The sequence below is a fragment of the Nesoenas mayeri genome (assembly GCF_963082525.1).
Source record: "Nesoenas mayeri genome assembly, chromosome: 25".
NCBI lineage: Eukaryota > Metazoa > Chordata > Aves > Columbiformes > Columbidae > Nesoenas > Nesoenas mayeri.
The window spans coordinates 2,621,512-2,632,425 of NC_137549.1; the positions used below are offsets into that span (position 1 = coordinate 2,621,512).

The 10,914-nt window shown below is 66.5% G+C and overlaps 2 protein-coding genes across 2 annotated transcripts; both read left to right on the top strand.

Moving 5' to 3' along the window:
• Window positions 1-359: 359 nt before the first annotated feature.
• On the top strand, window positions 360-5,660 carry FSD1 (fibronectin type III and SPRY domain containing 1; the record flags this gene model as incomplete). Its single annotated transcript, XM_080359248.1, has 12 exons — window positions 360-461; window positions 539-670; window positions 744-845; window positions 1,977-1,999; window positions 2,153-2,274; window positions 2,633-2,842; window positions 2,992-3,090; window positions 3,209-3,368; window positions 3,458-3,537; window positions 3,967-4,218; window positions 5,352-5,440; window positions 5,550-5,660. The coding sequence occupies exons 1-12, from the start codon at window positions 444-446 to the stop codon at window positions 5,658-5,660; spliced, it is 1,398 nt and encodes a 465-aa protein (XP_080215374.1). The 5' UTR covers window positions 360-443.
• Window positions 5,661-7,907: 2,247 nt separating this feature from the next.
• On the top strand, window positions 7,908-10,905 carry MPND (MPN domain containing; the record flags this gene model as incomplete). Its single annotated transcript, XM_080359170.1, has 11 exons — window positions 7,908-8,171; window positions 8,247-8,477; window positions 8,551-8,870; window positions 8,961-9,057; window positions 9,184-9,256; window positions 9,345-9,421; window positions 9,492-9,660; window positions 9,737-9,807; window positions 9,915-10,004; window positions 10,177-10,269; window positions 10,738-10,905. 11 exons carry the CDS (start codon window positions 7,908-7,910, stop codon window positions 10,822-10,824), a joined length of 1,572 nt encoding a protein of 523 aa, XP_080215296.1. The 3' UTR covers window positions 10,825-10,905.
• Between the last annotated feature and the right edge of the window lie 9 nt (window positions 10,906-10,914).

Here is a 10,914-nt window from a genome sequence, read left to right on the forward strand (position 1 = left end):
GGGATGGAGGGGGGCAAGAGGGAGGGGGGCAGGAGGGATGGAGGGTGCAGAAGGGATGGAGAGGGAGGGATGGAGCGGTGCAGGAGGGAGGGGGGCAGGAGGGGTGAAGGGGTGCGGGGGATGGAGGGGGCCAGGGGACATGGAGGGGGCCAGGGGACATGGAGGGGGGCAGGGGACATGGAGGGGGGCAGGGGGTGCAGGGCTATGCCCCCTCGCTGCCCCCACTCCGCACTCCCACACTTGCCAAGTCATCCCGCTCCCGCCATGCCGGCACAGCCCCCCCCCCCGCGCCTGGCACCACCGGCCCCGGGAGGGACTGGGAGCCGAGGGGGGGCCGGGGGTGCTGACCGCGGGGGGCCGGGCAGGAGGGGCTGCGGAAGATCATCACCACCCTGGCCGTGAAGAATGAGGAGATCCAGAACTTCATCTACTCCCTCAAGCAGATGATGCAGAATGTGGAGGTACTGGGGATCCCCCCCCCAAGCCCCCCGTTCCACGCTCTTGGGTGGGGGGGCACCCGCTGATGCGTTGTCACCAGGCGAACTCGTCGCGGGTGCAAGAGGACCTGGAGGGCGAGTTCCAGTCGCTGTACACGCTGCTGGACGAGCTGAAGGAGGAGATGCTGATGAAGATCAAGCAGGACCGCGCCAGCCGCACCTACGAGCTGCAGGTCAGCACCCGCCCTGCGTGTGTGTCCCCCACACTGTCACCTTCACCCACCGCTGTCCCTGTCCCCTCCCCAGGCCCAGCTGGCAGCATGTGCCAAGGCCCTGGAGAGCTCGGAGGAGCTGCTGGAGGCGGCCAACCAGGCCCTGGGGACAGCCAACCACCATGACTTCTCCCAGGTGCGTCCCCACTGGCGCAGGGGGATGTCCCTGTCCAGCTGCCCCCCATGCTGGGGGTGTCCTGACTCCCCCTTGCTGGCCACTTGATGCTGCACCCTTCTTTCTTTCTGTGCTGGGCACTGGGGCAACACTGGGCTGGCTGTGGGGCTGGGGGAAGCACAGAGACCCTCTGGGGGAATCCCAGAGCTGCCAGCTGTCCCCTTTCTCCCAAGACAAAGGGACACCTGGCAGGGACACGGGGGACACCGGCGGGTGTATGGGGTGCTGTGCCATGGGGGTACCACGGTGGGGATGCAGGGATGCTGTGCTGCTGGGTATCACAGCAGGGATGCTGTGCTGTGGGGTAACGCTGTGGGGATGCAGGGATGCTGTGCTGCTGGGTACCACAGCAGGGATGCTGTGCTGTGGGGTAACGCTGTGGGGATGCAGGGATGCTGTGCTGCTGGGTACCACAGCAGGGATGCTGTGCTGTGGGGTAACGCTGTGGGGATGCAGGGATGCTGTGCTGTGGGATAACTCTGTGGGGATGCAGGGATGCTGTGCTGCTGGGTACCACAGCAAGGATGCTGTGCTGTGGGATGACACTGTGGGGATGCAGGGATGCTGTGCTGCTGGGTACCACATCAAGGATGCTGTGCTGTGGGATAACTCTGTGGGGATGCAGGGATACTGTGCTGTGGGATGACACTGTGGGGATGCAGGGATGCTGTCCTGTGGGGTAACACTGTGAGGATGCAGGGATGCTGTGCTGTGGGGTACCACAGTGGGGATGCAGGGATGCTGCACTGTGGGGTAACGCTGTGGGGATGCAGGGATGCTGCGCTGTGGGGAAACGCTGTGGGGATGCAGGGATGCTGCGCTGTGGGGAAATGCTGTGGGGATGCAGGGGTGCTGTGCCATGGGGTAACACTGTGGGGATGCAGGGGTGCTGTGCCATGGGGTAACACTGTGGGGATGCAGGGGTGCTGTGCCATGGGGTACCTCTGCAAGGAAACTGTGCTGCTGGGTACTGCCATGGGGACACTCTGGCACTGGGGTGGGGGGTCCGGTCACACTGCACTGTGCTGGCTCCTGGCGCTGCTCTCTTATCTGCTTTTTTGTTTCCTCCTCTTCTTCCTCTGCGCTCGCAAGGCTGCCAAACAGATCAAGGATAGGTACGGCACCCCCGTGCCCCCCCGTCCCACTAACTCCCACCCTCCTCCCAGCCAGGGCGGGTGGCCCCGGGGGTGCTCGGGGGCAGTCAGGGCTGGGTGGGTGTCTGGCTGCCATCCCCACTGACCCTTGTCCCTGTGTCCTCCCCCGTGCAGCGTGACAATGGCACCCGCCTTCCGCCTCTCGCTCAAGGCCAAGGTGAGCGACAACATGAGCCACTTGATGGTGGATTTTGCCCAGGAACGTCGCCTGCTCCAGGCCCTCGCCTTCCTGCCAGGTATCACCCATGGGTGATGGGGACATGGGGACACAGGGGGACAGGGCACAGTGGGTGCAAGGGAAGGCTGGTGCTGGGGACACGGGGTGCTGTGCCAGCCTGGCAAGGGGACAGCACAAGGACGGGGGTCCAGGGTTTAAGGATGCCAGGGGATGGGGTGAGGAGCTGGGGGTGCCAGGTCTGGGGTGCCCCCACCCAGAGGGTCAAGAAGGTGCTGAGTTGGAGGGTTGAGGGGCAGGCTTGGGGTCCCCAGGGTGGGATCTGGGGTGCAGGGGGGGGTTGTTGTGGGCACCCTGGCTGGCAGTGGGGCTGCAGCAGGGCCGGGGGGGGACTCTGGCACGACTGCTCCCACGGGCAGTGCCCAGCACCCCCGAGATCGACCTGGCGGAGTCGCTGGTGGCCGATAACTGTGTGACGCTGGCCTGGAGGATGCCCGACGAGGACAGCAAGATCGACCACTACGTGCTGGAGTATCGCAAAACCAACTTCGAGGGGCCCCCCCGCGCCAAGGAGGACCAGCCCTGGATGGTGGTCGAGGGCATCAAGAGCACCGAGTACACCCTGTCGGGTGAGGGCACGGCAGGGGCAAAACCAGCCCCAAATGAGCCAGGGCACCGCGGGTGGCAGGGTGTGAGGTTGTGCCAGGCTTTGTAGGGGACATGGGGGTCACAGTGCCCCCATCCCGTGCCCTGGTTTGTGACCCTGCTCTGCCCGCAGGGCTGAAGTTTGACATGAAATACATGAATTTTCGGGTCCGGGCGTGTAACAAGGCTGTGGCGGGCGAGTTCTCCGAGCCGGTCACTTTGGAAACGAGAGGTGGGTACCAGGCGAGTGGCAGGGGACACGTCACCCCTCGTGCCACCCCTTCCCAAGTGTGCCAGGGCTCTGACACCCCTGGGGCCGGGGGCCACGCGCTGACGGTGGCTGTCCCCAGCGTTCATGTTTCGGCTGGACGCCAGCACGTGCCACCAGAACCTGCGGGTGGAGGAGCTCAGCGTGGAGTGGGACGCCACGGGGGGGAAGGTGCAGGACGTCAAAGCGCGCGAGAAGGACGGCAAGGGCAGGACGGCCTCGCCCGCCAACTCGCCTGCCAGGTAACGTCATCCCCCCTTGTCACCCCAGTGTTGTCCCCGCTCCCCCCGGGTGATGCCGACCCACCTCTCCATGCTGGTGTCTGTCCTAGGGCGGTGCAGTCGCCCAAGAGGATGACCTCAGGGCGCGGGGGCAGAGATCGCTTCACCGCTGAGTCCTACACGGTGCTGGGTGAGAGCTGGGGACACCCAGTGGGTGCTGGGGGGGACCCTGCAGGCACTCAGGGGTGCAGGAGGGGAGAAGGTGACCCTGAGGGTGCAGGGGGTGATGTAGGTGGGTAGAGAATCACAGAATCATTTGGGTTGGACAAGCCCCTCAAGATCATTGAGTCCAACCATAACCCAGCCCCGGCACTGCCCCATGTCCTGAGAACCTCATGTCCGTCTGTCCAGCCCTCCAGGGATGGTGACTCCAGCACTGCCCTGGGCAGCCTGTTCCAATGCCCCACAGCCCTTTGGGGAAGAAATTGTTCCCCACATCCAACCTCAACCTCCCCTGGCGCAACTTGAGGCACAGGTCACCCAGAGGGACGTGGCGGGGCTGGGGACAGGATGTGTCACCCATGGGTGCCGCAGGCAGAGCCATGACACTTGCCCGCAGGTGACACGCTGATCGACGGTGACGATCACTACTGGGAGGTGCGGTACGACCGGGACAGCAAAGCTTTCGGCGTGGGGGTGGCGTATCGCAGCCTGGGCAAGTTCGATCAGCTGGGCAAGACCTCGGCCTCCTGGTGCCTCCACCTCAACAACTGGCTGCAGGTCAGCTTCAGCGCCAAGCACGCCAACAAGGCCAAGGTGCTGGACGTGCCCGTGCCCGACTGCATTGGCGTCTACTGCAACTTCCATGAAGGTGGGTGCGGGATGGGGTGGGAGACAGGCAGTGTTGGGGGTGGGCGCAGGGGATGCCACCACTGTGGGCATTGTCACCATCATGGCCATCAGTATGTCCACCATGGGCATTGCCACCACTATGGGAACCTGGGTGTCCACCATGGGCATCGCCATTGTCATGGCCACCAGCATGTGCACCATGGGCATTGCCACCACCATGGACATCAGCATGTTCACCATGGGAACTGCCACCAGCACGGACACTACGGTGTCCATCGTGGGCATTGCCACCACTGTGGGAACCTGGGTGTCCACCATGGGCATTTCCACCACCATGGACACCAGCATGTCCACCATGGGAACTGCCACCAGCATGGGCACTACGGTGTCCATCATGGGCATTGCCACCACCATGGACACCAGTATATCCATTGCCACCTCCATGAACACCAAGATGTCCACCATGGGCACTGCCACCACCATGGACACCAGCATGTCCACCATGGGCATTGCCACCACTGTGGGAACCTGGGTGTCCACCATGGCATTGCCACCACCATAGACACCAAGATGTCCACTATGGGCACTGCCACCACCATAGACACCAAGATGTCCACCATGGGCACTGCCACCACCATGGGCACTAGGGTGTCCACCATGGACATTGCCACCACCATGGACACCAGTACATCCATTGCCACCACCATGAACACCAAGATGTCCACCATGGCATTGCCACCACCATAGACACCAAGATGTCCACCATGGGCACTGCCACCACCATGGGCACTAGGGTGTCCACCATGGACATTGCCACCACCATGGACACCAGTACATCCATTGCCACCACCATGAACACCAAGATGTCCAGCATGGGCACTGCCACCAGCATGGGCACTAGGGTGTCCATCATTGGCATTGCCACCACCATGGGCACTAGGGTGCCCACTATGGACATTGCCACCACCATGGACACCAGTACATCCATTGCCACCACCATGAACACCAAGATGTCCAGCATGGGCACTGCCACCAGCATGGGCACTAAAGTGTCCATCACTGGCATTGCCACCTCCATGGACAGCACACTGGGGGTCTGCAAGCTCTGTGCCCACCTGTGACCCCCCCCGTGCCCCACCTCTGTGCCCACAGGCTTCCTGTCCTTCTACAACGCCAGGACCAAGCAGCTGCTCCACACCTTCAAGGCCAAGTTCACGCAGCCGGTGCTGCCCGCCTTCACGGTACGGGGCCGGCGGGGCTGGGCAGCTCCCGGGGGGCTGCCGGTGGGAGGGTTGAGCCCCCCATCCCCGTGGCAGCCCCCCTAGCCCAGCCGCTCTCCTGCGCCCGCAGGTCTGGTGCGGCAGCTTCCACGTCACCTCGGGTCTGCAGGTGCCCAGCGCTGTGAAATGTCTCCAGAAACGCAACAGCACGGCCAGCAGCTCCAACGCCAGCCTGCCCTAGAGCCGTGCCCCCCCCGGGCACCCCAGGCGAGAGCACTGAATGTACCCCCCCAAACCCCCTTTTCCACATGCGCTGCGCTGGCAGGGCTGTGCCACCCTCAGAGCTGGGGTGCAGCAGCACCCGTGGCCACACCAGCCGAACCCCCCCAGCTCCGTGCCGCCCCCCCCATCGCTGGCACGGGGCTGGGCACGTCCCCCCCACCGAGAGCTGCTTCTGGCCTGAAGAATAAATTGGGATGTAGGTGTGACGTGGTGGTGGCTGGGGCATGGGGGGCACCAAGGTGGGGAAGGGGTTTTTTGGGGGATGTGGTGTGGGCAGCGCCTTTATTTGGGGTGGGGGCCCCCGAATGTATAGCTTGGGGGGTCCATTGCTGCCCTAGACTGAGCTGTGCCACTCGCACCCCCCTTTTCAGTGCCATTCTGGAGGGGGGCACTGCTGTCCCAGCCGGTTCCTGGCACAAAGTGGGGGGCACTGCCCCTCCCATGCTGGCACCCATCAGTCCCCGATGCTGCAGCTGCAGCTTCTTGGCAGCTCCTCCGCGACACCTGCACCGTGGGGGGTGTCCGGGCTCCCTCCCACCCCCTCACCTCAAAGGGACCCCCTTGCTCCACCACTTGTCCCCATTGCCAGCGGTACCAGGCTCGGGGTGCCCCCCCCGAGCAGGTCCCAAGCATGGGGGTCCCATCTGGGGGTGCCCAGTGACCCAGCCCAGGGGTGTCTCCAGCCTCGGGGTGTCCCACGAGGGGTCCTAGTCCCGGGGATCCTGCACCTCGCAGTCCCGGACCCCCCAGAAGGTGCGCACAGCCCGGCCGGGACCCTCCGGTAGCCCCGGGGGTGGGAGGGGACTCGGCACCGCACGGGGGGCTGCGGGGACACCGGGACCGACGCACCGGGCGCTGCGGGGACGCAGCGGCGGAGAGAACCGGGTGGGGTCGGTGCCGGGGGGACAGTGCCAGGGGGTGCCGAGGGCAGTTACTGGCACCCGGGGGTCGGTGCCGGGGGTGCTGGGTCGCGGTCCCGAAGGGTGCCGCCCCCCCCGGTCCCGCTTCTCCACGGAGCCCCCGCAGCTGGGCCGGGGTCGGTCCCGCCGGGGCGGTGGCTCCGCCCGCCGCAGGTGCTGCCGGGCCGGCCCCTCCCGGGCTGCGGGCACCGGGGAAAGCCAGCGGGGGGTGTCCCTCGTGTCCCATCTTCCTGTGTCCCCATATCCACATCTTCCTGTCCCCACGTCCCTCGCATCCCTGTCCCAGTGTCCCCATCCGCAGTGTCCTCCCTTGGCCCAGGACCCAAGGTCGCTCTTGGAGGGACACCCACGGGTGCGCCCCCCCCGCGTGGCTGCGGGCACCGGGGAAAGGCAGCGGGGGGTGTTCCCGGGCGGGGTGCGGGTGGGTGTCCCCGCGTCTCCCCCGGTGCGGCAGGTGCGGGGCTGTTCCCCCCCCCGCCCGGTGCCGGTGTCCGTCCCAACCCCCCCGGGCGGGGCGGGGCCGCCCCGTCACGTGGCGCCGCCGCTGCCGCGCGCACCGGGGGAGGCGGGAGCGGCGCGAGCGGATCATGGCAGGTACCGGCGGGCGCGCGCACCGGGCGCGCACCGACACGCGCACCGGCCGGGACACGCGCGTCGCGCACGCACGCTGGAGGGTCACGCGCACGCGCGCGCACATGCACCTGCGCGCCCTCCCGTTTCCCCCCCCGCGCCGTGCACACGCTTGTGCACCTGCGCGCGCACACACAAACACACGCGTGTGCGCGGACACGCGGGACCCTCGGGGCACGAGACACCCGCGGGCGCGGGGCTGGGGACACCCCGGGACACACGTGGGGGTGGGAGGGGTTGGGGACACCCGCGGGGAGGGGCTGGGGACACCCCGGGCCACCCGCGGGCAGCGGGGCGGGGGCGGCGCTCCCCCAGGGGCCCCGTGTCCCCCGCACCCCGCTGGGCTCAGACCGGGCTCTGGGCACCTGCTGGGCCGGGAGAACCTCGTCCCCGTGTCCCTGTGTCCCCCGGCCACGTCCCCACGTGCCCCAGCTCACTATCGTTGTGTCCCCGTGGCCCCACACCCCCACATGTCCCTGAGTCCTCATGTCCCTGTGTCCATCCCCCTTGTGTCCCATCTTCCTGTGTCCTCGCTGCTTGTGTCGCCGCATCCACACCTTCCAGTCCCCATGTCCCTTCGCGTCCCTGTCCCAGTGTCCCCATCTGCAGTGTCCTCCCTTGGCTGAGGACCCAAGGGTGCTCTCGGAGGGACGCCCATGGGTGCGCACCCCCCGCATGGCGCGTCCCCTCCCGCAGCGCTGGCGGCCGCCTCCCCCGGTGGGGACGAGCTGGAGGAGGACGAGGACGAGCTGGAGCCGGGGCTGGACGAGGCGGAGGCCGAGCCGGACGGGGGCAGCGGGGCCAAGGAGGCGGGGGGCGCGCGGGGGGCCGTGCTCACCCGCCGCGGCATCACCCTCCGCGTCCTGCTCCGCGACGGGCTCCTGGAGCCGGCCCGCGGCGTCCTCTCCATCTACTACCTGGTGAGGCCGGGGGACACGGGGTCGGGGACAGGGATGGGGGACAGGGGACCTCCCCGCTCACCCCAAACCCCCCAGGGCAAGAAGTTTGTGGGGGACCTGGGTGCGGACGGGACCATCACGTGGCAGGAGACGGGCCAGGTCTTCAACTCGCCCAGTGCCTGGGCCACCCACTGCAAGCGCCTGGTGAACCCCGCCAAGAAGTCGGGGTGTGGTTGGGCGTCCGTGCGCTACAAGGGCCAGAAGCTGGACCAGTATAAAGCCGCTTGGCTCCGCAAACACCAGCCCAACGCGCCGCCCGCCGAGGAGGTGGGTCGGGGGGACCCTGGGGTGCCCCCCCTGCTGTGGGAGGGGGTGGGTGCCAGCCCGGTGCTGCCCGCAGAGCCTGGCCAGCGAGGGCGAGGAGGAGGAGATGCCCGAGGAGGAAGAGGAGGAGGCGACGAGGGAAGGTCGGGTGCCCGTGCCGGAGCCGGCAGCTGCCAAAAGAACGGAGGAGAAGAGCAAGAAGCAGCAGTGCAAGAGCCTGGCAGAGCTGGCGGGGACGGGTAAGGTGACACAGGGGGTCCCGGGGGACCGTGGGACGCCCGGCAGTGGTGACAGGACATTGCGGTTTGCAGACCACGGCCCCCCGGGGAAAAGCCTGGAGAGCAAACCCCGGGTGCCCGTCCGCTACTGCACCCTGGGGACCCGCGACTCGGCCAGGTAGGGTGTGACAAGGACCCCACGGGTGCCCCCGCCAGCCCCACGGGTGTGGGGGGGCGGCTGTGGCAGGGGGGGCTGTGGCTCTTCCAGGAGCCCCCAGACCCTGGTGGAGGTGACGTCCTTCGCCGCCATCAACAAGTTCCAGCCCTTCAACGTGGCCATTTCCAGCAACGTCCTCCTGCTCCTGGTGCGTCCCCTCCCCGGCGGGGGACGGGTTGGGACACCATGGTACTGGGGACACCCGCAGGGAGGTGGGGGGTGTCCCCAGCATCATTTTGGGAACAAACCGTTTGATTTTAACCTTTTCCTTTAGGATTTCCACAGCCACCTGACGCGGAGCGAAGTGGTGGGGTACCTGGGCGGGCGGTGGGACACCAGCACGCAGTGTAAGGAGTGGGGTGGGGGGCATGGGTTGGCGGGGTGGCCCCCCCAGCCCACGGCAGAGCCACCCACCCCTGTGCCCCCCCTTGGCAGTGCTGACGGTGCTGCGAGCGTTCCCGTGCCGGACCCGCCTGGGCGACGCCGAAGCCGCCGGCGCCGTGGAGGAAGAGGTAAAGCAGCCCTGGGCGGGGAGTTATGGGGGTCTTGGGGGGGGTCCCACAACATCTGCCCCCCCCCTAGATCTGCCAGAGCCTGTTCCTGCGGGGGCTGTCGCTGGTGGGCTGGTACCACAGCCACCCCTTCGGCCCCGCGCTGCCCTCCCTGCACGACATCGACGCGCAGATGGATTATCAGCTCAAGCTGCAGGGCAGCGGCAACGGCTTCCAGCCCTGCCTGGCGCTCATCTGCGGTGAGAGCAGCACCGGGGGCCGGGGGCGTGGGGCTGCCGTCACCGTACCCGTGTCAGCCCCATCTTTCACCCCCAGGACCCTACTACCACGGGAACCCCGGCGTGGAGTCCAAAATCGCGCCCTTCTGGGTGATGCCGCCGCCGGAGGTAAATGGTTGCTGTCCCTGGGGGGGTGGGTGTTTGGAATGGGGGTGTCCCCAGTGCCATGGGGTGATGTCGGTGCCGTGGGGTGACCCCGCTCTCCCGTCCCCCAGCAACGACCCAATGACTACGGCATCCCCATGGAGGTGGAGGTGACCTACATCCAGGATGGGTTCCTCACCAATGATGTCCTGCAGGAGATGGTGAGCGTGGGGTGGGGGCCCCAAAATCCCCACCCGCCCCAGCAAGGACACGTCCCCATCTTGCTGTTAGCCCCGGTGACACTGACAGTTGACACTGACAGTCTCTTCTCGGTGCTGCCGGGGCCAGGGGCAGCCCCAGTGTCTGCAGCCCCCCCTCTCTTACCCCCCCCAGACACTGCTGGTTGAGTTTTACAAGGGAGCCCCCGACCTGGTGAAGTTCCAGGAGCTGTGGAGTCAGGATCAGACCTACCTGGACAAACTGAAGGTGAGGAGGGGGCGTCAGCTCCAGCGCCCACCCTCCCAGTTTTAATTCTAGAGCACAAGTGTGATGGAGCGGCTGAGGGACCTGGGGGTTCAGCTGCAGAACAGGGGCTGAGGGAAGACCTTCTGATCTCTGAACTGCCTGAAAGGAGCTTGGAGCCAGGGGGATCGGGCTCTGCTCCCCAGGAACAAGCGCCAGGAGCAGAGGAAACGGCCTCAAGTTGCGCCAGGGGCGGTTGAGGTTGGATTTGGGGAACAATTTCCTCCCCAAAGGGCTGTGGGGCATTGGAACAGGCTGCCCAGGGCAGTGCTGGAGTCACCATCCCTGGAGGGCTGGACAGACGGACATGAGGTTCTCAGGACATGGGGCAGTGCCCGGGCTGGGTTATGGTTGGACTCGATGAGCTTGAGGGTCTTTTCCAACCAAAATGATTCTGTGACTCTAATTAACTGGGTTGTGTCCCCATCTCAGGGCTCCCTGGCCTCCCGCACCCCCAAAGACCAGAGCTTCACCCACGTCCTGGAGCAGATCTACAGCCTCCTCAAGCTCAGCAGCTGAAGGACCAGGACCCAACATGGACCAGGTGCCCAGGCTGGGCTCAGCAGCCCCCAGGGGCTGAACCCCCCAGCGTGGGGCAGCGCCGGGGGA